This window comes from Grampus griseus (assembly GCF_964374135.1).
Source record: "Grampus griseus genome assembly, chromosome: 2".
Taxonomy (NCBI): domain Eukaryota; kingdom Metazoa; phylum Chordata; class Mammalia; order Artiodactyla; family Delphinidae; genus Grampus; species Grampus griseus.
Genome location: NC_139018.1, coordinates 76,801,354 through 76,820,809, shown reverse-complemented (window position 1 = coordinate 76,820,809; position 19,456 = coordinate 76,801,354). Strand labels below are relative to the sequence as shown.

Below are 19,456 nucleotides of genomic sequence, written 5' to 3'. Positions count from 1 at the left end.
GCACCATAACTACTGAGCCTGCGCTCTAGAGCCCACGAGCCACAACTACTGAGCCTGTGTGCCACAACTACTGAAGCCCACTCACCTAGAGCCCGTGCTCCGCAACAAGAGAAGCCACCGCAATGAGAAGCCCGGGCACTGCAACTAGAGAGAAGAGCCCTGCGCTGCAACGAAGCCCCAACACAGCCAAATAAATAAATAAATTTATTTTTAAAAAATATGGTGCAGGGAGAGACTTATTCATTCACTCCTATTTAAGAGCACTAAGGCAAAATATTTAAAAGGGTAGACTGGAGCTCTGCGACCTCAGGGAAGTCATATAAACTCCCATGAGCTTTGGTTTCCCCACGTGTAAAATGGGGATGTTAATGGTATCTGCCTCATCGTTATGAGGATTACATGAGTTAACACATATAAAATTCTTAGAGGAATGTATCTGGCACATGGTAAGCACTATATAATTGTTAGCTCTTATTTGTTAGTTCCTGATATTTGCCAGACTCTGTTCTGGACTGTTAAGAACACAAGAGGGCTTCCCTGGTGGCGCAGTGGTTGGGAGTCCGCCTGCCAATGCAGGGGACACGGGTTCAAGCCCCAGTCTGGGAAGATCCCACATGCCGCGGAGCGGCTGGGCACGTGAGCCATGGCCACTGAGCCTGGGCGTCCGGAGCCTGTGCTCCGCAACAGGAGAGGCCACAACAGTGAGAGGCCCGCATACTGCAAAAAAAAACCAAAAAAACCACAAGAAATATGCATGATGTGGACCCTGTCCCCAGGAAGCAGGCTCAGTTTCTTTGGGATGGTGAACACTAGAGGATGAGGTTAGGGTTGGATCTGTCCCTGACATGCTTTTAATTACTGAGGATAATTCTCTTCATCTTAGTGGAGACAGAGTCTACCCATCTTCACAGGTAAGCTACTGGTCAACATTAACCAAATTGTGACAGGGGCAAGTTTGTCTCTGGTGGGCCTCTCATCCCTTGCAGAAGCCTATCAAGTAGTGCATTTGGTGTAACTGTTGCTCACTGCAAGACTCCACATCCCTGGACTCACTGCTTTAGGCACTCTGTTCAGAACTCCCCAGGGCTACCTAAGTTGGGTTTAACGATATTTTTGCGGGCCCATCATGTGCCAGGCTGACATTGTACCAGGAGATAGCCTGCGGAAGCTCACAGTGGCTTGGACAAACAGGGAAAGAGATCATTCCGATACATTGTGGTGAATGCAATGATAAAAGGTATATCCTAGAGGCTGTGGGAGTTCAGAGCAATGGGAGGCCTGGCAGATAAACTAATCAGAGCTAAAATATCATTAGGTAGTAATAACAATGTATTTTTCCCCTCTAGTAACAAGGTCCTTACTTAATACAAAAAAATTAAGTAATGGTGAAAATTTCAGGCACTACTTTAGATTGATGGGAGAAATTTTTTTTTTTTTGCGGTACGCGGGCTTCTCACTGTTGTGGCCTCTCCCGTTGCGGAGCACAGGCTCCGGACGCGCAGGCTCAGCGGCCATGGCTCACGGGCCTAGCCGCTCCGCGGCATGTGGGATCTTCCCGGACCGGGGCATGAACCCGTGTCCCCTGCATCGGCAGGCGGACTCTCAACCACCGTGCCACCAGGGAAGCCCGGGAGAAATATTTTTAGGATATGTTTTGCATGAGCAATGCCTTTGCGAGCTTCTCAGATTGTACCAAGCACAAGCAGGCACATGCCGCTGTGCGGGGCCATACCTGTCAACAGAGGGGACTGTTGAGAGACTCCAGCAGGGTGAGTGAGTGAAGGGAGCAGAAGCCCTGGGTTCCAGTGGTGTGCAGCGTAGACACTCCCGGAGTATAACTTCCACTAAGTGGGTGTGCTGTTTTAAAGAAAATAAAATTCAACATACATGGGTGAAGTCACTTTCTCTCCAACTATTTCTTCATCACCATTGTCACAAACAGGAATTTCTCGATGACCCACTATACAAAAGGCACTGTGCTGGGCCCTCACCAGAAGAGGGTGAAGAGTGTAAGGAACAGTTCTTACCCTCAAGGAAGGCTGGGTGATGAGGTAAGACAAGTAACAGAGTCCTAGGACTCAGGGCATCTGCTGTGTTAACACAGAAGGATCTCAGCTCAAACAAGGTCCCAGGTTGTCTGAAGGCCAGAGGAGAACCTTGATGTTCTCATTTCTAGAGCTTCTTAGGGCAAGAGTCTCAGGCAGGTTCATCTTCAGACTCTAGTTCTGGGGTTTACAGATCTCTGGCCCATCGTTCTCATAAGACTGCCAAATGTCAACATAACTTAAGGTGAAAATAAAGAAATTTGCCTTCATATTGCTATTTTTGAAATATATACCATTTTAGTGATGAAATGCAGGTCAGTTGTCTTCATTGATATTTTTCAGTCAATAAAGTTGAATTTTTTTTCCCCTTGGAGCGCAATCAAAATTTTTTTGTTGTTGTTAAGGGATTAAAAAAGAGTGCATTCCATACATATTTTTATTGTCCCTGCACCACCAGCCCTTCACAGAAAGGTGGTTCCCTGCCAGCCCTCACAGTGGACAGTCTCCAAGGGAGTGCACCCCTCTAGCCATTCCCTCATTGCTTCCTCTGACTGCCTTAGATATTCCTTCCATCTGAGTGAACAGGCAGCTGAATTAGCCTTTCTGCCCTACATTCCCCCTCTCACAGGGGTATGGACATCAGAGATGGTGTGTAGAATAACCCTGACTATAAACACCCATGTGAGAAAAGAACTCTCACGCAAAGTTGTATGTATGCTTCTGAGTGGAGAGTCAGGGAAGGGATCATGCAGGAAGGCTGCAGTCGGGCCTGACAAGCTGGACAGGATTTTGACAGGCAGGGTGTTCCAGACAGACAGGGGAAGTACAAAATAAATTCCAGGACCGCCGTCTATGCGGTTTGAGTGGGGTGGGGAGAGCTCTGGGGAGTAGCAGGAGGAAAGACTGTCACCTGACAGGTTGTGAAGATCTGGAATAATCAAGCAAAGGTGTTTGGGAAGGAAAAAAACTACTAGAAACCATTAAAAGTCTATTACTCACAGACAAGCACTGTCTCCATTTGAACATATGTTTTTTCAGACATTTTACTATGCAAATGTACCTACATTTAAGAAATGAGATCATATCCTTACAACTTTGTAAACTGCATTTTTATGATAAATATCATATTACATAGATCAATCCATATAATATTAATTGAAATGCCAATCACTATAAATGCATATAATAATATAAATGGCAGTTGAAACTTTAAGACACAAAACAACAAGGTATAGGCATTGAGCGGGGAAATGAGAATTAAATCAGTACTTTAGGAGGATTAATCTATCATCAGGATGCAAGATGACTAGTGGGAGGGAGGGAGCCCATGAGCCTTAGGCATGAAAATGTTGTCCTTTGGGCCGGAGGTTCAGGAAGCCAGAGCATTTACTGTGGTGATGCCATTCTCATCCCCTCAGACTGATGCCAGGCCTGGTAGAGGACCGAGCATGAAGAGACGTAAAACACAATAGCTCATCCATTCCATAGCTAACTACATCTACTGCTCAGCCTCAGAGCCTTTGGAAAATTCCAGCTGACTTTGGCAGTCAAAGTGAGAAGTCAATCGCTTTTATTCTGCTCCTCCCTTCCCCACCTTCCTGTGCAGACTGTGGAAGGAAAGGATGGCAGTAGGGAAAGTTTCAGATAAGGCGGTAGCAGTGGAAAGGAGCAAAGCTCACTCCCCGTTTGCAAGATTCATGGTCGTTTCAAATACCACCACGGTACAGATGCCTTGGTGGCGGAAGCAGCAGCAGCTTCCTAGATTTCGTTTGGCAGGTGGAGGGTGGGGGGCTGGGGGGGGACTGTTGAATGGTAGGGGATCCTCCTGTTAAAAACAGTTTGTTTTGGATGCAGCTCTGTGGCACTTCGACAGCTGGAAAGCAGGTGATGGTATTTGTTATAGATTTTCAAATGTGAAGCCAAAGAGACCGTTTCTCTCCTTCCCCAAGTAGATTTCCTGCAATTACATACACTGTCACCTGGAAGATGGTAGGGGGCAGCATGTTAGAGCGGAAAGAACACTAACTTTGGAGCAAGGTTCATCTCTATCAGAAGCCTTGATCACTGCCTTTGGGCCCTTCTACACCATCTTTACCTTAACTGCAGAGGGAGGATAACTCTTCTCTTAGGGGATGTTGGGAAACAGGGTAACCTATGTAAAACACTCTTAATAGTATATAGCACACTGATTGTGGCTCTCTCTCTGCAAAATATTCCCCACCCCCAACTTTACCTGTCCAGTGATTTTTCTAAGATAGAGAAGAACACAATTTGGTTGACTACTGCCTTGGAAAAGCAGTCTTGGAACTAGACCAGTTCCAGGAGGGGGGCCAATGCTGTGGAGACAGACTCGCTGTGGTGTCGACAGCCTGGTAATCAGTACAGGGTATCTGAAAGTTATGACCTTTCACAAAACAAGTCCAGTCATGCAGCTGCTTGAGGGTTTGATACTCCGGGGCCCTCATAACAAACAGGCATAGCGGAGAGGAGTTCAAGGGCAGGGTGCAGGCAGGAAGGAAATGAAATGGGCGGGACAACAAGCATTAGAAGCAGGATAATGTCCTTGGGAAGGGGGCTTGAAAGGGCAAAGGAGGTCTACAGCCTCAGGAGACTGGAGCTACAGGAAGATCACTAAGACTGAAGTCCATTTCTTGGAGCCGGACACACGGTCAAAGTACTCTGGCAGTAACAAAATTGAGTCTGACCCTAAACTGGCTATCCAAAATTAGCTGTGTTCTTCAGAACACCCGTTCTGCAAGATGTTGATACATTGAAAAGAGAGGGAAAAAGGGAGAAGAAAAAAAGGCTTCCTTGGCCAAAGAAGTTCAGTAACTGATGGATAAAACAAATATTTCTTTACTGTAGCATTTCTCAGTCTTTAAAATACTAACATTAATTGTGAATCTCTAAAAGAAAGGGAATTCCCTGGTGGTCCAGTGGTTAGGACTCCACACTTTCACTGCCCAGTGCTTGGGTTCAACCCCTGGTGGGGGGAACTAAGATCCCGCAAGCTGCGTGGCGAGGTAGGTAGGTAAGTAAATAAATAAATAAATACAAATAGAAAGATAGAGCAGTGCTGCCCAAACTTACCTAAACTCTGAATCCTTTAAAGGCGAGAGCACACATATTCTACAGAAATAATCTGATCTACAAAGGGTAGCAGGACTAGTTCCAGTCCTGGGAAATGGGGTGTGGCTCCAGTTGTAGGCTGATTGGGGAGGACTGCGGAAATTGGTGAGTGGCATCGTGGTGGTGCCTCATGATTGTGGCCAGAGCTGGATGAAAGCAACAGAAACTGAACATCTGGCAGAAGTATCAGAGTTTTTTTGAAAACTGAAAGATTCAGCCGGACTTCTTCCTTTGCCTTTTACAAAAATAAAAATATGGCCCTTCATGGAAGAGCGTGTTATAAAACATATGTTAAATAAGTCAAAATATAAATCAAAGAATCTGGGAGAGTCTAAATCAAAATGTCCACGAAAATTATTATTGTTATCACTTTTTTGCATGGTAGGATTCGTTAATTCTTTTTTACTTATTTGTATTTTTTCATTTTATCTAATAAATGTCTTTTTTAATTAAAATAATTTTTAAAAATCACTTTACTGGGCTTCCCTGGTGGCGCAGTGGTTAAGAATCCACCTGCCAATGCAGGGGATACGGGTTCCAGCCCTGGTCTGGGAAGATCCCACATGCCGCGCACGGAGCAACTAAGTCCATGCGCCACAACTACTAAGCCTGCACTCTAGAGCCCATGAGCCACAACTACTGAACCCGTGTGCCACAACTATCGAAGCCCGTGCACCTAAAGCCCATGCTCTGCAACAAGAAGCCACAGCAATAAGCCCGTGCACCACAACGAAGAGTAGCCACCACTAGCTGCATCTAGAGAAAAGCCCGCATGCAGCAATGAAGACCCAATGCAGCCAAAAATAAATAAAATAAATAAATTTTTAAAATCACTTTACTAATTTACAGCAATTAGGAAATTAAAATTGTGCAAATGTTTTTGTTTTTTGTTTTTTTTGGGTTTTTTTTGTGGTACGCGGGCCTCTCACTGTTGTGGCCTCTCCTGTTGAGGTCCAGACATGGAGGCTCAGCGGCCATGGCTCACGGGCCCAGCTGCTCCGCGGCACGTGGGATCTTCCCGGATCGGGGCACGAACCCACGTCCCCTACATCGGCAGGCAGACTCTCAACCACTGCGCCACCAGGGAAGCCCTGTGCAAATGTTTTAAAGTTTAGGATTTGATTTGGCAGCCTTGGCAATATTATTTTAGTATTTGCTATTATTTCCCACTTAAGCTAACCCTGGTTAGCCTAATTCATTTGAATGAGTTCCTCTTTCAGAAGGAAACTTGTATTAGTTTCCTAGGACCATAGTAACAAAGTACCAGAAACTGGGTGGCTTAAAACAACAGAAATACAGTCTCTCACAGTTCTAGAGGCTGGAAAACCAAAACCAAGGTGTTGGCAGGGCCATGATCTTTCTGCAGGTTCTAGGCAAGAATCTTTCTTTCCTTGCCTCTTCCTAGCTTCTGGTGGCTCTGGCAATCGTCATCTTGTAGCTGCAGTAATCCAATCTGCCTCCATTGTCACATGGACTTTTACCCCATGTATCTATCTGTGTGCCCTCTCCTCTGATAAGGATATCAGTTATTGCATTTAGAACCCACCCTAATCCAATATGACCTCATCTAAACTAACTACACCTGCAAAGTTCCTATTTCCAATTAAGGTCACATCCTGAGGTTCCAGGTGGATGTGAATTTTGGGGGAACACTATATAACTCACTATAAGACTAAAAATAATTTAGTCCACAAACTCTTAAAAGTGTAAATTAGCACATTTTGGAGGGCCTATTTTAACTTATTAATATTGTAACTGTATAACCTCTGTGGTAAGCAATCTTAATTGTACCACTCTCCTACAGAACTGTGCTGACAAATTACCCAGGGATGTTCATAGTAACATTTTTTTTGTAACAGTGACAAATGGGAACAACCTAAATGCCCATCAATTAGGGACTGGTTAACTAAGTTATCGTACATCCATGCCATGTATACCCTGTAGCCTTTAAAAAGAATGAGGTAGATCTGAGTGACAGACATGGAAGACATCCAAGATGGATTAAGTGAAAATACAAGTCAGTGCACAGTGTTTAATATGCTTCCACTTATGTAATAAACTTCTACAAATTAAACAATCCTACATTTATTTTATGTTTTAATGGATGACTACCTTTCAAAAGCACTTCAATAAACACAAAAGGTACTTATTGTTCTCCTTCAAGTCTTCTGAATCCCACTTCATCCTTTTATTAGTCTGCTTGGGCTACCATAACAAAATACCACAGACTGGGTGGCTTTAACAACAGAAATTTAGTTTTTCACAGTTCTGGAGACTTAGAGGTCCAAGATCAAGGTGCTGGCTGATTCAGCTCCTGGCAAGACCTCTCTTTCTGGCTGTAGACAGCCACCTTCTCATTGTGTCCTCACATGGCAGAGTGACACAGCAAGTTCTCTTGTGTCTCTTCTTATAAGGACACCAATCCCAGTATGAGAGCCCTACCTTCATGACCTCATCTAACCCTAATTACCCCCCAGAGGTCCCATCTCCAAACACATTGCAGGTTAGGGCTTCAACATATGAATTCTGCGAGGACAATCCTCCTTACAAAAAACTCAGGCTATAAAACAATGCTTTATAACGGAACCAATCGAGGCTTTTTAAAATTAGCACATAAGAAAAAATGCCACAAAGGACCTGGATTAGTCATTCAGATCCTTGGTGTAGAGACAGTTTAGCCCACCTCCAAGACAGCTGAAATTAATCACCAGCATGAATCCAGAGTAACCAAGTTTGAAGAAACATGTTAGGCTATCAGTGATATATCATTATGACTTATGCTATAGTTGTCATTCTTAGCTTTCAATGGGATCTGTGGGAATGGCAATCCTCTCAGCTTCCTAAGCAAGTGCTGGAGGGAAGTGCTATAATGGGAACCTGTGAACTGCAGGTAAAATGTGAATTGCACAACAGTCTTCCTGAAATTAAAAAAAGGTAATTACTAATGAAGAATGGTATTACTAACCAACATCTTTTCCCAGCACCATATTAGTTCATGACACTGCAGAGCCATGAACCAGAAATTGAAAAATTTGTAATCCGCATAGAAATAGTGCAGATACCCAAGAGCTAGCAAGGTAGGATCTTACTAAGATCTTACTAAGAGGTTTGAAAATGCAAACAGACAAAACAGAGGAAAAAGTTTCCTCTTGTTAAAACCCCATTACTGACATGGAATAAACTGCATCATGAATGGTGCAATAGTAAGGTGTTCCTTTTCAGAAGGCAATAATGATAGTAGAGTTAAATAACACAAATAAATGGAGATTGCAATAGAAGTCCATTTTATTTAAGCTGCCAAAAGGATTAGGAGCTTTTAGAGCACGCTGGGGGAACTGGTTGGATGGCTGAGGATAGCCGAATAGATTTATTATAGGGACACTGTAAAATGGCAGAGACCAAAAACTTAAGACATAGCTGTAAAGCTTTTTTTCCTTTAAAGGGATCCATTCTCGCAAATCTGGTCGTGTGAAATAGAAATTTCTTTGTTCAAGTTTCAATCCAAATGCAACTGCTCTGAAGAGAATGGCATGAAGTATTAGAAAGAGTCAGCTTCTCAGACTCCTAAAGAGGTTGGGGGGTCGGGTGGCAGGGGCGGGGAAGATAGTTACAAAAACAAATACCAAAACTGCGCAGGTGGCACAAATTGTAAAAGTCAAACAAGGCAACTCATATGACCTGTGGAATCATGGTTTGCCTTCTCAGTTTCTTTAATTAAAATCATATTTGCTCAAAGCCACAAAGTAAAGGAAGTTTGACATTTATTTTTACAATTTCAGTATTTCTATTATTTTCTAATTCAAGTTTATCCCAGTGGGAGGCATAAAAGGAGGCTCTTAAAAACTAATGATTGCTTAAATTACTTTGTGTAAATTCAAACCTTGTCATTTTAGAGCAACCAAACACTCCAGGTCAGTCCTTGCTGCAAAGGAGAATCACCTGGAGAGCCATACAAAAATACTGATGACCTTGCTCCACCCAAGGCAAATGAATTAGAATCTCTGTGGGTGTGGCCAAGGCATCAGTATTTTTTAAGGGCTCCCAAGATGAGTCTCCTTTGAATCCAGGACAGAACCATTCCACTTCTAGGTTTAGAATCCTGTCATATTATAATTAATAACATTTATATTTCTCTAAATCCAAAAGTGGTACCTGCATAATGCAGAGAATACTAAAAGTATGGGAAAGCACAATTTTAAAAAATGATGTGAAATCCCATTATTCCTTAATGTGTTTATGATTTGTCTTCTTTCTATGAATATACCATATATGAAAGAATAATATGCAAAATATGTATTCCAAAAAAATACATTTTAGAACTAGAAGGTACCCTAAGAAGTTATCTGGTACAAGTCCCTTATTTTATAGATGAAGAAATGTAGGCCAAGAGAGTTCCTACCTCTCTTAGGAGTTCATTTGGAGTCAGGATTAAACTATATGTTTCCCTTTACTTTTCTTACAAAACACATTTTTGTGCAAAAACTTGGATCCTCAAAAGTTTAATTCCAAGAGAAATGCAAATCAAAACTATAATGAGATATCATCTCACACCAGTCAGAATGGCCATCATCAAACAATCTAGAAACAATAAATGCTGGAGAGGGTGTGGAGAAAAGGGAATACTCTTGCACTGCTGGTGAGAATGTGAATTGGTTCAGCCACTATGGAGAACAGTATGGAGGTTCCTTAAAAAACTACAAATAGAACCACCATATGACCCAGCAATCCCACTACTGGGCATATACCCTGAGAAAACCATAATTCAAAAAGAGTCATGTACCAAAATGTTCATTGCAGCTCTATTTACAATAGCCTGGGGATGGAAACAACCTAAGTGCCCATCATCGGATGAATGGATAAAGAAGATGTGGCACATATATACAATGGAATATTACTCAGCCATAAAAAGAAACGACATTGAGCTATTTGTAATGAGGTGGATGGACCTAGAGTCTGTCATACAGAGTGAAGTAAGTCAGAAAGAGAAAGACAAATACCGTATGCTAACACATATATATGGAATTTAAGAAAAAAAAATGTCATGAAGAACCTAGGGGTAAGACAGGAATAAAGACACAGACCTACTGGAGAATGGTCTTGAGGATATGGGGAGGGGGAAGGGTAAGCTGTGACAAAGCGAGAGAGAGGCATGGACATATATACACTACCAAATGTAAGGTAGATAGCTAGTGGGAAGCAGCCGCATAGCACAGGGAGATCAGCTCAGTGCTTTGTGACCACCTAGAGGGGTGGGATAGGGAGGGAGGGAGGGAGATGCAAGAGGGAAGAGATATGGGAACATATGTATATGTGTAACTGATTCACTTTGTTATAAAGCAGAAACTAACACACCATTGTAAAGCAATTATACCCCAATAAAGATGTTAAAAAAACACATTTTTATAGATTTTTAAACCTTAAAAAAAAGTTTAATTCCAATCTGAAACTCCATTTCCATAAAGGATCTATTATTTCTAATGATATTCTAACAAACTTTTAAAAATATCAGTCAGATCTTTAAAGAGTGCCTTCTTCTTTCTCTTTAATTCTAGCACATATATAGCAAGTTGCCCTCTGTGTTCTATGGAACATTGATTCCATTGGACATTAACAGATGTGATAGAAAAAAAAAAAAGAAGCTTGTTATTCAGGCAGATTGGGAAACAAAATGAAAGGAGATTATTTACTGAATTATTTCTTGTGGTTTTAATGTTATACCAGTAGCAGCGAGAATCTCTGGGATGTATGTGCAGAATACAATATCTCAAGCTTATCTGACCTTGGAACCTTTCCTCAGTTCAGTCTCAACATCTTCACGTTCTCTGAAACACGTTTTTAGCAAATAACACTATGAAGATTCCTAGAACAAAGGAATAAAAGACCTGGAGTACCCTTGCGACCAAAGAAACTTTGTTATAGCTTAAAAAATTTTATAGCAAGTAGGAGAGTACTTTATAAGGGAAGGAATATATGATTTGAATGACAGTGACAGCAACATCGGTTATAAAAGGGAAAAAAACAGTAAACAACTTAAAAACCCAATGATAGGTTTAATTATGATATAGGTATACAGTTGAATACAAAACCCGATCACCACGAATAATGTTGGAGATTAATGACATTAAAAAACACGTCATGCACTTGTGGCGAGCACTCTATTCAACCTCAGGACAAGCCTCGAAAGCAGGTACATATGGAAAAGTCTGAAACACAAAGAATCTAACTTGCCCAAAATCACGCAATTAAGTAACGAAGCCAGAATTCAAACGGAGACCGTCTGAATCTTGAGCCCAAGAGCCTTAACATGCCCACACTGCCTCCTAGGTTTGCTGTGGAGCAGGGACAGAACTATCTACGTCGCAGGATTCCTGTGAGAATTGAATGAAATAATAGACATAAAGTTCCTGGTACACGGTGGACATTCAACACCCAGAAGCTACTAAATAACTCGCTCAAGGTCACACAATCCGTGGTGAAGCCAGGATTTAAATAGATTATTTGAATCTTGTGCTCCCGGGAACGGGTAAGAGCTCCAGACGCTTTTCAGGGCTTCAATCCCTAATGGAGAGTCAGTATGGACTTCCCTTTGTCCCATAAAACGCACCTCAGAGGTGAGGGAACACCCTGCAGGCCTTCTTCAGAAAGGAGGGAAGGCGCGGAAGACGCTTTAGGCACCTTTACATTCTTTTTTTTCCCTCCCACCTTCTGTAGCTCCGACCACACCCTTCGGTCAGCCGCCTGACAATTTCCGGGACGGAAGTGACGTCTATAGTTACGCGCCGGATGTGGACTTGCAGAGTGAGCCCCAGAAGTCGCGGACGCTGTTGGGCTTGAGGCCTGGCTGAAGTTTGGTCGGGAGCTCTGCAGCTTTGGGAGGCGGCCGTTGCCATGACGGCCCAGGGGAGCCTGGTGGCCAACCGAGGCCGGCGCTTCAAGTGGGCGATTGAGCTGAGCGGACCTGGAGGAGGCAGCAGGTGAGGTGCCTGGGCAAAGTTCGACGTCAGAGTTCCCACCCCAGCACTACCCCAGAGGAATAGGACCTGAACCCTCAGGCCCAACTCCCTGAAAAGGATGGGTGGCCCAGAAACGACTCCTGGGGAGCTAGCGGCTTCTTTGCCATAGAGGTTTCTATGACCAAAGGATGCTTATTTCATTCCTCCCTACAGGCAAGGGTCTGACGAACCCATGAGAGGGCTGGTCTAATGTGGGTAGATGCATCTGAGGATGTTTATTCCTGTGATTCGAACGGGAAATGTGGAATATGAAGTGTGGAAGGCTGCAACCTTAGTTTCTTGGTTTTGGTCTCTAGGAGCCGAAGTGACCGGGGCGGTGGCCAGGGAGACTCGCTGTACCCAGTTGGTTACTTGGACAAGCAAGTGCCTGATACCAGCGTGCAAGAGACAGACCGGATCCTAGTGGAGAAGGTACAGAGGTATAGATGTCACTATAGTCCTTGGGCCAGTCCTGACCTACACACCCACCCTCTCCCACGCAGCACATGAATGTCTTACTGTAGATGGCCCTTATCCCGAATATTTGATAGCTAAACCGCTTGAGATTAGTGTTACATTAGTTGACATATCAGATCCAAAAGTGCTCAATGACTGTAAAAATAAAAGACGTTTGAACATAAGATATAAGGAAGTAGGTTGAAAATTAGCTACTGGTAGCAATGCGTTCCAGTTCCAGTCATCTTTTTCTACTGGAGTTCCCTTATACCACACAACCAACCTGTCAGAACAGTCCGTTGCTTTTACCTTCAAAATAGATTTAAAATCTTAATTCTTATTGCTGTAATCTATCATCCTGGTCTAAGCCACTTCATCTTCTACCATTTTCCCCTTTGTTCACTCCTATAGTCAGAACGGCCTCCTTGCTGCTCCTTAAATATGCCAGGCAAGCTTCTATTTCAGGCTTTTTGTACTTGTTCTTTCCTTTTCCCCCAGATACCTTTATGATTTGCTGTCTCATCTCCTTTCAGTCTCTCACATGTTACCTTCTTAGTGAAGTCTACCCTCATGGCACTCCCTATCTTTTCTTACTTTATATTTCTCCATTTCATTCATATATATTTCTCCATATCATTCATATATAGTTTACTTATTTTATTATCTCTCTTTTCACTCTTGTAAGCTCCATGAGAGCAAGATTTTGTCTCCCAAGTCCCTCGAACAGTGCCTGGCACTTTCCTCTCAGCCTTAATATTGTTCAATATTAAATGAACTTTGATTCATGAAATGCAGTGATTTTCACAACATGAAAATGACAGAGCTGTTGTCAGTGATTTTCTTGATAAGTGTCCTGTTATTTTTCATCTTGGTACATCAAAGCATAATATGAATAATAAATACATGATAGGTATTACTAAAATGGCGTGATTTTAAAGGCAGATTATTATAAAATATGTATTTTAGAGCAATTCTGTTGTATGGATGATTTGATATTTAAACTCTCAGATAGGGACTTCCCTGGTGGTCCAGTGGTAAAGACTCCATGCTTCCAAAGCAGGGGGCACAGGTTTGATCCCTGGTCAGGGAACTAAGATCCCACATGCTGCTCCGCAGGGCCAGAAAATTTAAAAAAAACAAGAATTCTATAAATAAACTCTCATATAAGTGATCTGTGTAAATGACAGATAAGGGAACTGTTTACACATGGCCATTTATTCCTTTATGTGAATAAACCCAAATGGACAGGGGTATATTATTCTGTTTATATAGATAGATTTACTTTAAATATTTTGTTTAGGATTTTTTTTTTTTTGGCTGTGTTGGGTCTTGGTTGCTGTGCACGGGCTTTCTCTAGTTGCAGCGGGGGGGGCTATTCTTCATTATGGCACGCAGGCATCTCATCATGGTGGCTTCTCTCATTGTGGAGCACAGGCTCTAGGCATGCGGGCTTCAGTAGTTGCGGCACGTGGGCTCAGTAGTTGTGGCTCACGGGCTCTAGAGCACAGGCTCAGTAGTTGTGGCGCATGAGCTTAGTTGTTCTGTGGCATGTGGGATCTTCCCGGACCAGGGCTCGAACCCGTGTCTTCTGCATTGGCAGGTGGATTCTTAACCACTGTGCCACCAGGGAAGCCCCTAGGATTTTTGCATTTAGGTTCATGAGTGATACTGGTCTGTAAACTTTTCTCATAATGTCATTGGCAGGTTTTGGTATTTATGAGGCCCCATATTACAGTAATGAATTCATTTTTTCTTCTCTGAGTTTGTATAAGATTGGCTTTATTTTTTCCTTAAATGTTAAGAATTTGCCAAGGGATACCATTTGGGCTTAATTATAGAGTTTCTTAAAGTTATAAGACTATTTAAATTTCCAACTTCTTATGCCATTTAGGTAAGTTGTTATTTTTTCTAGGAATTTAGCCATTTCCCCCAAATTCATAATATTGATCACTTTAATATATGGAAGACCTATAGAGATGTCCCTTTTTTCATTCTTGCTGTTGAATATTTTGCTTTTTATTCATCAGGCTCACCAGTATTTTCTTAATCTTTTCGAAAAAACCTTTGGCTTTGTTGATTTTAAGAAAATTTCATTAATTTCTGCTCTCATTTTGATTTCCTTCCTTTCCATTTCCTTGGGTTTAATTTATTCTTTTTCTTACTTCTTGAAATAGATGCTTACTTTTATTTAGTCTTCTAATATGTATTTAAGGGTGTAAATTTCTCAAAGCTCTGTGTCCCAGTTTTAATATATGGTATTTGTTATCAGTTAACAATATTTGTTTTCCACTGAAATTTCTTCTTTGATTAGTGGATCATTTAGAGCACATTTTTTCACTCTAACACATAGGGGATTTTCTAGTTATCCTTTTGTTATTGATTCCTAGCTTAATTGCATTATAATCAAAGAATATGCTTTGTATGATTGGAGTTCTTTGAGAGTTATTGACACTTTCTCCACGGCTCAGTAAGTTGTCAGTTTTTGTAAATGTCCTATGTGTGTTTGAAAAGAATGTGATCTCTGCACCTGTTGGGTGCAGTGTTCTATTTGTCAATTGGGTTAATAATATCATTCAGATCTTTTATATCTGGATTTGTCTGTTTGTTCTATTAGTTATTGAGGTATGCTAATCTACCACTATGTGGATTTATGTAGTTCTTCAGTTGTAGATGGGCCAGTGATAGATGCAGAAGTATAAGAACAAAAATAGGGAAGTCTTCTCTTTACCACAAGTCTTGGGGAAAAATGGTATTTGGGAAACCCATGGGGAAAAACAGAAATGGTGAAGATGCCTTATCTTTAGAAGAGCAAGCTTCCTGTGGCAAAGTGGGAGAAGGGCAGAGGTGGTGGAATTGAGGAGTCAGCTCACTCAGAAGCACGAAGTCGGAAATTGTGTTCATTTGACTTTAACGCCAGTGATAGAACGTAGGACTGAGGATAGTGATCAGAGGTTAAAACTGTGTTTGTTTTAGCGCTGCTGGGACATTGCCTTGGGTCCCCTGAAACAGATTCCCATGAACCTCTTCATCATGTACATGGCAGGCAATACTATCTCCATCTTCCCTACTATGATGGTGTGTATGATGGCTTGGCGACCCATTCAAGCACTTATGGCCATTTCAGCCAGTAAGTATTCTTGAAATAATAATCCTCCTTAAGCTTTAAGAATCAAAGGCAAATTCTTCGGCAGAACCCATTACGGGAAGTCTTTGGCACAGCTAGCTCTTGGCTAGTTGCAGTAGGAGTGTGTGCAGGGTGGTGATGGCAGTGGTGGTGGCATGGAGGAGGAAATGGTGCTTGTGGGTTTTTGTTCACCTTTAATGGTTCTGTTTGTACTCTTACTATGGGACTGGACTGTCTGTGTTATATATATTAATATATGGCCTGATTCGTATTGAAAAAAAAAAAAGTTTTTTTGGTTTTTGACACTTTCTGTTACCCCAACAGCTTTCAAGATGCTAGAAAGTTCAAGCCAGAAGTTTCTTCAGGGTTTGGTGTATCTCATTGGGAACCTTATGGGTTTGGCATTGGCTGTTTATAAATGCCAGTCAATGGGACTCTTGCCTACACATGCATCAGATTGGTTAGCCTTCATTGAGCCCCCTGAGGTAAGGCAAAAGGAAAGTTAAATTTGGGGCAGATGTAATGTACAGTAAATAGTTGATCCATTTGATGGTGGGGGATCACAGTTGCTCTTAGAGCTCATTTCTTAAGAAATAAGATCCATTAGGAGTTTGGAAATTGTTATATTTTAAAGATAAAGCAAAGTAGAGCTTATGATTAAAGTATTAAGTACTTGATTCAGTAAGTTATTTCAGTTATTTCTCATTCACCATTAACTTATTCATTTTTTCTTTTTTCAGAGGATGGAGTTCAGTGGAGGAGGACTGCTTTTGTGAACCTGAGAAAGAAGCACGTGGTGCCTATGTATCTGGAGCTCATTTACAGCCGCCTTCATGCCCAGTGGCTCCTCCTCAGCATACCAACCTTTAACATTATCACTCACTGAAAAGGACCAAAAGGTCTCTTTTCTCCATGGTGAAGAGACAGATCCTAGAAAGACAATGTACATATCACTACAAACACAAAAAAACTATACCACAACTCTTGACTGAAAATAAGGTAGAAAACTTTATTTATGTTTCCAGTAGAGAGCAAAACAACAAATGAAACCATAACTCTGTAAACAAAAGAGTGGTTGCTGATAAATCAAGAGCTACAGCAGCATCTCCTTTTAATAAATTAAATGGTTGAGAACAGTGCTTTAAAAAAAAGTTGCACAAGTTTCCCTTAAATCTATCCTCCTTGATATATTTCACTTCTATTTAACACAAGCTGGGACATAAAAATTCTGTTGGAGATACTAGAGAAATGTGAGAAACTAATGCTGAATTCAGATTATACATGATGAAAAGAAAAATAAACCAGACCAAAACACATAAAATGCTTACAGTGTAATTGCTACTTTAATATCCACAAAAATGGATTTTTAACATGTTTCGGGAGAATGAGGATTCGCGGGATCTCAGGGGCCACAGGAATCTGAGGCAACGGAAGATACAAAGTAGTGGTCTTTGCCCTGCCAAAAGGAACTTGGCACCTGTCAGACAGATGCTGCAACTCAAACTTAAGCTTTTAAGATAGCTATAAAAGGCAGAGGGCCAGCAGTTGGAAAATGAATATTGTCATAACCTGCCCTGGTAAAGTCATAGCTAAGACTTAAAAGCTGGATCTCTTCAAAAGGCAGGAGGAGGTCTTTCCTTTCTCTTCCTGCATGAAACACAAAGCCCCTTCCCCTAAGGTGCATTCTCTCATCAAGTTTTCGGTATTGCTTTATTTGCAGTGATTAAAAGAGACAAGACAGTTTGCAGACAACATAAGCAACACATAGACATGAAATGCTCTAGAAAGAGATGAGTTTAAATCTGGCCTAATAACCACTTCCCCATGTAACAGTGATTGTGTTTTAGGGCCTAAAGTAGGCCCTAAATTCCATTATTATTATTATTATTCCATTCCAACTAATTCCATTATCCCTTTAAAGGATTCTTACAGAGCTCCAGCCACAAAAAGCTCTTCTAAAACTAACCTTACTTTCTGTCCATTTGGCCAGAGGTTTTGTGTAAATGTAAAGGAGTTCCTGGGCAAGCTGACCTTTAGAGCATGGGTCTTTAATAGCTTGGGTCCTAGGGTACCTGTTCCACTACTGCTGGACTCAACTTAGCAATGGAGTGTTGCAATGAAAGTTGTAAACAATGCTTCTACCCTCTGCAGGAAGCAGCAGAAAAAAAAGACTTAAAAGATCTTGTCTGCTTTGCTACCTGACTGGGCTGGGACACTGAGAGAAGAGCAAAGGGAATAAACCAAAATGACTCAGTTTCTTAAGCCATATTGAAGGGTTTTTCTCCTCTGTCCATAAGGGTCAGATGAATAGTCTGCAGACTATGGAGCAAGTCAGCTTGCTCCATATCCTACTGGTAATGAAAGAGTGGTACTATTTATCATTAATAAAATGAAATTCAAAAGCAGACATGAATACAGGCAAGATAGTTTCTTGGAATACCCTATCTATCCTGTACAATAAATGAAGATTTCACGTATATGAAATTACCACTCAGTCACACAGGGCAGTTTCCCTATGCTCGAAAAGCAGGTGTTTTGTGATCATTAAGTTAGCAAATAAAAAGCTAAGCTTGCAGAAGCATTTCCTTGACACATTTAGAGCTTTCTGAAAACAAAACTGAAATAGAAGACTGTTACCTTGGATAATCTCTTAGTTCAGATCCAAGTTTCTGCAGTCAAAATGAATAAAATTGAAAGGGAAAAAAAAATGCTCATACTTAGTGCTGAGCTGCATGCCCTCAAGTCTTCATTATGGCTGGCTTTGGGAATGAGTCCACAGGTTTCCTAATGAAATAAGTTTCTTGAAACAGGCCAATGCCAATTGCATGCCACTTCAGTGAAGTAGGTAAGAAGAGTAGCAGCAGCTCAGTAACTTTGGCACTATGGAAGGAGTATGGCTATAAACTTCGAATTCCACTGCTGGATTCTCCCTTTGAAGGATAATCCAAAGGTTTTAGCAAAGGATTTTAGCCAGTCTTCCTAGTGTGTTTGTTCTTACGATTTTTGATCTGTGCCTATAACCCAGAGGGCATAAAAGGGAGAAGGAAAGGAGAACCTATTGGTTAGTATGCATCATCATCTGCATTTCTTAGATAACAGCTTATATATTTTGCCCATGTCTCATAGGTAACCACAGACTGCATTTATGTAAATCTTGATAGCTACCTTCTGGAGTTCGCTTAGTTTGTCCATTTGCAAAGAACCTGAAAGAAATAATTTTTACTCAACCTTTTAAAAAACAGTTTCCGTGGTAACAGTGCCTGTATTATAATCCTAACCACAGGATGGGTTTGAGAAACAGCTGAAATATACAACACAGTATGTGTACTTAAACATATTTTGGGGGAATTTTATTTTGGAGGAAGTAGGGGCTGCAGTTTCATGTTTCCGTTTTTATATATTAGTACCCTAATATAAAATTAGAGTCCTGGAGAGCAGTGGATACACTGACGAAAATTGTCATCTTGGCTTGCCACGGATGTCTCCACAAAGATGTTAGCTCCCTGTGTACTTGGCCATGAATTCTTTAGTATGATGAGGCTGTGTCTCTCTGGCTGTTACCCCCATGGTGTCATCATTGAATCATGACTTCTGAGACTCATCTTTAATGTTAGACGTGTACTTTTGTCTTCAGTTGAATTTCTAGCATCCCTTTTGCCAATTCATTTTATTGGTTTAGCTTGTTAATTCTAACTTGCCTTTATCTGGTA

General features: G+C 41.5%; 2 protein-coding genes across 6 annotated transcripts in view; one reads left to right on the top strand and one right to left on the bottom strand.

Annotated features, from left to right (window-relative positions):
* KATNBL1 (katanin regulatory subunit B1 like 1) overlaps positions 1–11,903 on the bottom strand; it is a 62,969-nt gene extending 51,066 nt beyond the window's left edge. The window contains exons 1-3 of one of the 3 annotated variants that reach the window (XM_082647189.1): positions 11,779–11,903; positions 10,954–11,034; positions 1,733–1,857 (exon numbers count right to left, since the gene is read on the bottom strand). The gene's annotated coding sequence lies outside the window, so the exon portion shown is untranslated. The remainder of the gene's footprint in view (positions 1–1,732; positions 1,858–10,953; positions 11,035–11,778) is intronic. The other 2 variants (XM_082647192.1, XM_082647191.1) reach the window with 2 other exon arrangements.
* Positions 11,904–11,964: 61 nt separating this feature from the next.
* Positions 11,965–18,095, top strand: EMC4 (ER membrane protein complex subunit 4). 3 transcript variants are annotated; one of them, XM_082647194.1, is made up of 5 exons: positions 11,965–12,148; positions 12,487–12,598; positions 15,596–15,749; positions 16,071–16,231; positions 16,487–17,904. In XM_082647194.1, the coding sequence occupies exons 1-5, from the start codon at positions 12,063–12,065 to the stop codon at positions 16,520–16,522; spliced, it is 549 nt and encodes a 182-aa protein (XP_082503320.1). In that variant the 5' UTR covers positions 11,965–12,062; the 3' UTR covers positions 16,523–17,904. The 3 variants fall into 3 exon arrangements, with proteins under 3 accessions (XP_082503320.1, XP_082503319.1, XP_082503321.1); XM_082647193.1 differs by having other exon boundaries at positions 12,484–12,598; positions 16,487–17,902; XM_082647195.1 differs by lacking the exon at positions 16,071–16,231 and having other exon boundaries at positions 12,484–12,598; positions 16,487–18,095.
* Positions 18,096–19,456: the final 1,361 nt, after the last annotated feature.